This window comes from Tenrec ecaudatus, chromosome 14 (genome assembly GCF_050624435.1).
Source record: "Tenrec ecaudatus isolate mTenEca1 chromosome 14, mTenEca1.hap1, whole genome shotgun sequence".
Classification (NCBI taxonomy): Eukaryota; Metazoa; Chordata; class Mammalia; order Afrosoricida; family Tenrecidae; genus Tenrec; species Tenrec ecaudatus.
The window spans coordinates 89,151,172-89,160,520 of record NC_134543.1 but is presented as its reverse complement, the minus strand read 5'-3'; the positions used below and the strand labels follow the sequence as shown (position 1 = coordinate 89,160,520).

The following is a 9,349-nucleotide window of genomic DNA, read 5'->3' as shown; positions in this document are numbered from 1 at the left end:
AAACTTTTAAAAAACAAAACAAAACAACCCCCCCTAAAATGCATATAATTCAATATGTGCCATCCTCATTTAAACATAACATTCTATAAGTGAACAAAACAAAAAAATCCTATGCCTAACAATTGCAGTTAAGTGACACCTACACCTTAATCCGCCTCTTTATTCCTGCCTTTCTCCCACTTCCACTCAACAAGTGGATCCAGGTGGTCACCTAGCAAGCATTTCAGCCTGCCCACAGGCTTTCTTTAACGTTCAGTCCTAGAGAGTTTTCTTCATGGTTCCAGATTTTTTTTTCCAGCTTCTGAAAAAAACCCACTAGAGTTCAATCTTCAAATCCAAAGAGTGTCTTTTTTCTTCAATCTGTCAACAGCGCCTAGGCATGTCTCTTCATCTTCAAATGTCCTGAGTACTCCAAAGTACTGGGTGGGGCTTATCTTTTCAGAACCTTCTTTGCAGGCATGTGCTAAAGTCATTTAAGTATCCAATTTCAGGACCGTGGAGGCTGTGCTGAGTGAGACCTGATAGCGGCACTGGCTACCAGCCAGGGAAGCATCTAGAACAATGTCAGAAGAACTTCCATTAAACATCAATATTAAGACTTGATGGGACCAAACCACGTTTGTCGGATGAGCCAATCACTTCTTCACTGTGACAGACCCCAGGAATATCTTGCTGACCAATGAGCAACTAGAAAATGCAGGGAAATTGATACACGATTACAGGAAAAGGGATCGTGCTTCTAGGTCTGACAGAAAATGAACTGTGGAGAGCAAAGTACGTCTATGAGTCTTCTTTCCATCCTGACACTGGCGAGAAGATGAGCTTGATTGGCAGAATGTCAGCTCAGGTGTCAATGAACATGACCATCACAGGCTGCATGATGACCTTTTTACAGGTCAATGCCCGCGGTACTCTTCTGGCAGTGGGTTAACCAGTCCTTCAACGCTGTTGTAAATGACACTGATAGAAGCAGAGACGCGGCTCTTACTGTGAATGAACTGGGAACAGCCCATGTTTCTGCAACGATGGGTGCCTTAGCAACAGCTCTAGGACTTATGCACTCACCAAGCATGACTCACCCCAATAGGGCAGTTTGTCCCTTTCGATGCTGTGGCTGCTGCTAATTGCATGAACATTCCATTAATGAGGCAGAGAGATCTCAAAGTCGGCATTCCTGTCACTGATGCAAACAGGAACCGCTTGGGCGAATCAGCGAATGCAGCAAAACAAGCCATCAGTCAAATCGCGGTCTCCAGAATTCTAATGGGCGCCCCTGGGACGGCGATCCCGCATTCATCATGAACACCTTGGAAAAGAAAGACTTCTTACAGAGGTTGTTACCCTGGAAGGGTGTGCCTATTCAAGTTGGATTGGTTGGCTTCTGTTGGGTGTTTGCTACACACCTGTGTTGTGCTCTCTTTCCTCAGAAAGGTTCCATGCCTGTGAAAAGTTTGGAGGCTGACCTGCAAGGCAAGACCCAAGAGGCTCTATCCAGACTTGCAAGGTAGAATTCGGATCATGGTAGTGGGGGGGCGGGGGGGTGGGAGGGAGGAAGCTTTTAGGAACTGGAGGAAAGCTGTATTCTTCATTAGGAATCACATTCATTTTTGCCATTTCACACAGGCATAATAAAAGACTCCAACCAAACTGTCTGGCCGCACCTGTGGAGCTGACCAGAGTTGGCTAATGTAAAGCAGCTTTGCAAGTTTTTTTCTTTTTCTTTTACTCATGGCTCATTTTGCTCACGGCCCATATTGTTCACTGCCCATTTGGCCCAGTGCCTGCTTTGTTCTCGACCCTCACTCTGCACGCGGCACCACCAGGGCCCGTTTGGCTTTGTTCTCGCCCACCGCTCTACACCCAGCACGAATACACCGGAACCAGGAAGACACCTTACATTCCAGAAACCCGGACCTACCTGTCTCTATATAAGCAACACTCCTGTAGCCTGCAGTGCGACTCCCCCAGCCCCAACATTGTGGACTGTGGGATTTCGCCCAGGGTGGGTTTTTTTCTCCCTAATAAAACCTGTTTGCTCTAATTCGATTGATTTTGTCTCTGGCGCTTCTCGACTTCCTTACGCAAACAAAATAATCAAAACTTTAACTTCCCATATTCTTTCCAGAAAACAACCCAGTAAATTGCATGGCCATATCTGACCTCTGGCTTGCCAAAGAAGAACCAATACCATGAAGTAGAGGTCAAACAAACATCCACTCCCCATATTTATGATTTGTTTCTCTAGTACCCTTCTCCCAAGGTACCATTATGTGTTAGTCTGGGTAGACTAGAGAAACAAATTCATGCACACTCTTATGTGTATAGAAAAGAGTAGTTGAATATTTAGAGAACATCCCAGCCCAGTCCAGATCAAGTCCTTAAGTCTAATATTAGCCCATATGTCTGACACCAATCTATAAAGCCTTCATCAGACTCATGAAACACATGCAGTGATGCTGACTGCAGGAAGATCACAGGCCAGTGGTGGGAAGTCTTGTAGATCCAGTGGCATTGTAAGCATGTCAGCACTGTCAGGGCTCTCCATGTAGCTTCTCCAGGTCCAGGGTTCTGGCTGCATCAGGGTAGGTCCATGTGGCTTCTCCTCAGGGATGTCTTGAAGGGAGTGAGCAGAGAGAGAGTTTCCAAGGGAGTGAGCTTCTGCCTCCAAGGAGGAAATACAGGAGTTCCCAGAATTCTCAGGAGAAGGCCACCCCCACACAGAGGCCTTATTAGTTATATCTAGATTGACAGGCCAGACTCCATCTCTTCACTTGTAATTCTCTCAAATGGGCACCAGATTATGTAACTACCACAGAAGGCTTTTTTTTGGGGGGTGGGGGGGGGTGGAGGAAGTATTCATTTAAAGATAGCCCGATGAAACAATTCCTCTGTATTTCAGTAATTAACACTTTATAATTTGAAAAAGCTCTTTGATGAAACATTTCGGTCACCTATCGTCTTAGGTTTCTGAACTTGTGGGACTGAAAACCATCTAAAACGTCAAAATTCCTAAAGGAGTTCTATGTGCTCTGGTTTCTCATTGCTTGCCATCTCCTCTTCCTCATGGAGGAGGTGGTTTTTGCCCCTAAATCTTCAGTTAGCAGTAGGGGAGTTATTAATTCTTCGGCTAATTCTAGTTTTCAAGTATTCGACACAGATGTACTTCTCAGTTAGCTACTTTGATGGGCTCATTTAAAAAAAAACACCACTTTATGTACATCTATGTAGATTAAATAAAAAAACAACAAGCCCATGTAGAAAGTAAATGTTTTGAGAATGATGAAGGCAATGAATGCACAAATGTGCTTGACATACAATGAATGTATGTATAGATTGTGATAAGAGTTATCAGAGCCCCCAATAAAATTATTTATTAATTAAAAAACAACAACAACAAAAAACCCAACAAAAAACAACCCATGTGTTACAAAATGGAATTCTTCCACAGGATTTCCTTATCTGTAACCTTTGTGGATGAGAATTGCTAGACCCTTCTTCTACTGTGGTGATGGGCGAGTTTGAACAGGCAATCCTTAGGTTAATAGGCAAGTGTAAAATGCACCATGCATTTAATGGAAGACACCATTAAATCTAGCATCCAGAAATTACTTTTCTGTTCTCTTGGCCTTTTTATTCCCTGGGTGAAAATCAGCATGAACTCTGAAGTGTAAATCCCAGAAAAACCTAATCAAGAAATGGCTGGCTATTCCCAAGACTCGGCATCATCATTTGGTCACCAATATTCAAGGTTGCTAATTAGAATAGTTTTCACTTGAGAAAAACAACATAAAGTTCTTTGTTTTGGGACAGTTATACTTAGTCAGTATGTGAAATTGTATTCCCCTGAACTTAGAAAAATGCTCCTATTTCAAGGACTAACCCCTAAAAAAGTATGTAGAACATTTATAGCAGAGTAAACCTTGGGGTTTTCTTCCACTAATGTCTAGTAATTATTTTTCCTCTTAATCTAGAATTTAATTATTATTCAACATCTTTGTAATATAAGTATCAGAAGGCATGAGAGACAGGTTGTTCCATGAGGATTAAATAACATGATACTTGTTTTTTTTCTGATAGTTATTTCCATAATCTATATTTCCTCTTAGCTTTTCATAGTAGATAAATCCCTAAGTGACATTTTATTTATGTATTTTATTAACTAATGATTTCTATCATTTGATTCTCAGCATTATTCAAACTAGTTCTTATTTTTCTTCTTTCAGGAATTATATCTCCTCTACAATTAAAGTTTTTATTCTCAGAAAATTCAAAGGGAATTGCTCTACTATTTGAAAATAATATATTCTTTGGTTTTACTAAGGTAAGGGATTTCTGGTTTCCCTTGTCTTTTAAAGAAAAGTTGAAACAATTTATGCATATATATATAGGATTAATGTAATATTCATCACTGAGTATACATCATTTCTCAGAGTCAGAGAAGATTCCTGTGTGTTGTTCACATGTCGACAGAGGAACAGACAGAAGAATGCACTAATCTTCAATTCTCTTGGGAAAACTTCACCTTAGAGAGATAAGATCAAATAGAGACAGGGTTCACGAGTCTCTAGTTGTTGATGCTTTTATTTCTGGTGTGCAAGGAGAACAGGCTAAGAATGAGGGAATTACAGCATCCTGGAATGGCCAGAAAGATAAGCATACTCAAGGACATATATCATATAATTAAAATATAAATACAAAGAGGCTTACATTAATCTGAAATTTATTCCATAATATACTTTCCTCCTAACATTCTGTAGGGATCTGGCTCACTGTTGAAATGGTTTAATCAAAAGAGACTCTGGAAAGGAACATTCCAGAGGATGGGAAATTTGAGGAGACCAAATTGTGGAAATGTTGGACAGCCAAGGGACAGCATAAATGTAGTAGGTACTTGAGCCTCCTTAGATGACACTATGACTGAAGGTGACAGAGCAGCTGGAGATGAAGTGTAAAACGTGGTGGGCCCACTTTGTTTTCTACAGAACTCTGTTAAGTACCTTATAAATAAAAAGCTCTTTCCTTGTGCATCTGAGAATTATCCCTGGCTTTAGGTTGTCAGTGTCTGACAGTGTAATGAAGAAAGCCTGAAATTTGAACTCAACTTGGTTTTCAAATTAATATTTTTCTTTACAGATAATTTATTTACACAGTAGAAATCTTATAAAGATAGAAAAACGTCACCAATAATCCTTGTGTAAAATAATTTTTATAAGAATTTTTAGCATTTTCTATAAGTTCCTTTTTTGTTCATTTGTATTTAAAAAAGTGTTCAAGAAGTTGGTTTTCAGCTGTGAAAAATTAAGCAATTCATTAGCCTTTTTGAGCTTAAAAAATATTTAAACTATAAATGATTTTTACTACATATTTTTCAGGCTATTTTGCCAATATAAGAACTGCTACAAAAAGTTTTTAGGGGAGAAAAGCTAATTAAGAAGCCAAGTAATGATATTAATTTTGATGTTTTTCTTCTAGAAGAAGTTATTAAAAGTGATAAAATTTGTAGCATTTATGATAGAATAGAAATTGTCTTAGTTGCAATTATATGAGAGGAAAAAATGATCATTTTAGATGAGCTTATCATCCATAGGATTGAGAGCAATATCATTAGAATTAATAATATTCTAACTTATAATAATATTGTACAAGATATAGGACAATTATAATTTAGTATTCAAATTTCTTAAAATCAATGATATATCAGACTTAAGAGAAGAGACAGGAAACAATTGTAAAACATTTAATTTAAACAGATTTTTGTTAAAGATTTATAATCAAGATAAGTTGGAACCTTAGAAAATGGTGTGTAGATAGTGAAGAGGTTTGGACCAGAATGACTAATGTTAAAAATGGAGTAGAAAACAAAGGCCATTAATCATGAAACATCTCCATTTATTCTGAATACCATAAACTCAAGGGAGGTTTGGGGGTTTCCTTAAAATTTGTTTGGATTTAAAAAAAAAAAAGAAAAGAAAAAAAACCCAAAAAAAATTTGTTTGGATGAGTCATTGATCAGTAGATTTAGTTGATAGATATTTTGGCATCTCTTCATATACAAAACAGGACTATCTAGTGGGTAACAATAGGTTTCAAATTTAATTGCAAATTCAGTAGAAGTAAATGGTACTAAATAATTATCCTAAGTAAGTAAGTGTATCTTAAGGTTTGGAGAGGAGTGAACAAATCCGTTTTTGAAACACTCAGAATTTCCAAAGCGGGTTTTAGAATGTATATATTTGGTTGTATTTAAAGTTAAGTTGTGCACTGTGTATTTATGGTGTTATCTGCCCTTTGACTTTTAAGCTATACTGATTTATGTCTGTCCCTAGGTTAATGCCTCTAGTTAGAATTCTGATTGAAAGTGGGTAGTAGGAAAAGATAACAAAGTCTTTGTACATTTTAGGACCCACATTATTTCTTTGTGGGCAAGAAATGATGGAGAGTTTGAAATGATGCAGAGATCATAAGAATGGAATTTTAGCCACCCTGAGGAATTTGGTGATCTTCGCTGGATGAGTATCAGGAAAGTGAAGAGGCAGCAGTCAGCTTTCAGTAAGTCTGGGAGCTCACTGGTGGACAGTAGAACAGATGTTGGGGGAGGTGGGGATGGACATTTTTGAATGGGCATGGAAAGAGGTAACACTGGAAAGATGATACGAAGTTAGATTATAGAGCTACACTGTAGATCAGAACTTTGTACTTGTAGAGATGATGGGAACCTCTGAGAATGTTTTGATCAGGCTAGTTATGTAATCAAGATGCTTCTTGGGAAGAGCAATCTGATTCAAGTGGAGTGCGGTCTGATATTCTATTTTGCAGAGTTTCAGTAATATTGAGAAAAGTAGATGGAAAATAGAATGTATTAGTAGGGAAATCATTTGTATGTAGCAAACTATTGAAATGAAACATAAGCAGGGTAATAGACAATTTGGAAACAATATATGTAACAGATGAGAAAGGGTCAATATCTATAATACAAATAAAATTCTTAGAAATTGACAAGAAAAGAATATAGAAGTTAAATATGAAACAAAATGAACAGGTAATTAATAGGAGAGCAACACCAAATTGCAAACAAACACAAGGAAAGATGCTCAAACTTATTGGTTGTCAGAGAAAAGAAAATTAGTAATTAGGTATCACGTTACACCCCTATATTGTTGTTACTTGTCATTGAGTTTATTTTGATTAAAAATCGAACCACTCCATAGGGTTGTTAAGGTTGTGACCTTTCAGGGATGTCTCCTGAGGTGCATCTGGGTGGATTCAAACCTTTTGGCTAGTTGTCTAGTGCTTTAATTGTGCCACTTAAGAAACTATTAATTCTTGTGGAAATATTATGTTCCAATCATTTTGGAAACCAATCTGACAACTGGACTAGAATTAAAAACAACACCCAGCAATGAAAAACTTGACCCAGTAATCCCAGTTCTGGGGATCCATGCCATTAAAAGAAAGGTATTAATATGCAAAGATATTAGTACAAGGATATTTATAGCATTGCCTTGAAAAGAATGTAGAAACAAACTAAATGTCTCTTTATAGAAGGATTAATGAATAATGATCTATAAACATTGTGAATATTAGGCAGTCATTGAAAGAATAAAGGAAAGTACTTCTCCAGACCTCTCTTTGCCTTTTTGCACATCTTTTCAGTCTATAGTATTTTTTTTCTATAGTATTTTTTTCCCCTTCAGTGTAGAAATCAGGCAGCACAAATCCCTTTACTTTCTGGTTGTCTTTCCTTAAATTCTTAGCTGCTTTCCTCTATGCCTTCCATTTTTAAAGCATACTCTAGAATCTAAAATAAAGCTGAAGCTACATAATGGGTTGGTGGCAGCGATCTAGGCATGGAGGAAGGTCTGGTCTTTGCAGATCTGCTAGGTGAACTCTAAGCAGCTGTGTAAAATGGTAAGATAACCCTGAATTTTTGGCATTTGTGTCACTCTGTAACTAGGACCTACATTTTCAACTCAAAAAATTATGCTGTTCTCTTTTTCATGTTCTTCCAGTAATTTTAGAGTCAGCTTTGCACATGAAGTTGATGGATGGAAGAAATCACTCGGTGGTGTCTGAGTTTCTATTGTTGGGACTTACTAGTTCTTGGGAGCTGCAGATCCTTCTTTTTCTATTTTTCACGATATTTTATGTAGCCAGTATGCTGGGAAACCTGCTCATTGTGCTCACAATCATCTCAGATCATCGCTTACATTCTCCCATGTACTTTTTGCTGGCAAATCTCTCCTTCATCGACACAGGTGTTTCCAGCATTGCAACTCCCAAAATGATTTATGATCTTTTCCGAACACATAAGGTTATTTCCTTGAAGGGCTGCATTACACAGATGTTCTTCATTCACACGGTTGGGGGTACAGAGATGGTGCTTCTCATAGTCATGGCTTATGACCGATACATTGCCATCTGCAAGCCCCTCCACTACCTGACCATCATGAGCCTGAGGATGTGCACTTTCCTTCTGGCTGTTGCTTGGACCATTGGCCTCATCCATTCTGTGGCCCAACTGGCATTTGTTGTAAATTTACCCTTTTGTGGCCCCAACAAGATGGACAGCTTTTATTGTGATTTTCCTCGCTTTATCAAACTGGCATGTACAGATACATATAGACTTGAGTTTTTGGTCACTGCCAACAGTGGTTTTATTTCCATGGGCACCTTCTTCATCTTGATTACGTCTTACGTCTTCATCCTAGTCACTGTTCATAAACATACTTCAAGCGGTTCATCTAAAGCTCTCTCAACTCTCTCAGCACACATCACGGTGGTGGTCTTTTTCTTTGGTCCTTGCATTATTGTCTACGTATGGCCATTCCCTACCTTACCCATTGATAAATTTTTAGCCATCTTCGATGCCCTCATCACTCCTTTTATGAATCCTATCATCTATACATTTAGAAATAAGGAGATGAAAGTGGCAATGAGTAGACTGTTCAGTAAGGTTTTACATCTCAGAAAGAGACTAGTAAATACAAGTTAATTTGGGCTACTTTTGGAAAATAATGTCTTCAATTAGATTTTTTCACAAATATCTTAAATTTAGTTAGTGTTTTCAAGATACACTGTGAAATCTTTCTTTAAGACTCGGTTCTGATATGGTCAGTTTGCTGTAAGGATCCAGAAAATATTGAGAACAAGTGAATCCAGGCTTAGAGCATAGTGTCCATCTCGTTTATTATTGAAGACTTCAGTGACAGCTGCAACATCACCTAGCAAGAACATTTTGCACGAAAACACAATGTTGGACATTCTTCTCTTTGGCTGTGATTCTTAAAGACATATGCCCTGTTGCTTGCATCTGTACGTATCTTCACGTCCTGTGAGTGTGTCATTGACT

At 38.1% G+C, this 9,349-nt stretch overlaps 1 protein-coding gene and 1 pseudogene across 1 annotated transcript; both read left to right on the top strand.

Moving 5' to 3' along the window:
* The first annotated feature begins 561 nt into the window (after nt 1-561).
* LOC142426143 (sideroflexin-1-like) lies at nt 562-1,462 on the top strand (annotated as a pseudogene).
* A 6,570-nt stretch (nt 1,463-8,032) lies between these two features.
* Nucleotides 8,033-8,992, top strand: LOC142426707 (olfactory receptor 4F3/4F16/4F29-like). The gene has a single exon (XM_075532279.1). It carries the CDS (start codon nt 8,033-8,035, stop codon nt 8,990-8,992), a length of 960 nt encoding a protein of 319 aa, XP_075388394.1.
* Nucleotides 8,993-9,349: the final 357 nt, after the last annotated feature.

Bases quoted from the DNA above. Each gene is read 5' to 3' on its own strand.
- LOC142426707 (XM_075532279.1), top strand. From the start codon at position 8,033: ATGAAGTTGATGGATGGAAGAAATCACTCGGTGGTGTCTGAGTTTCTA.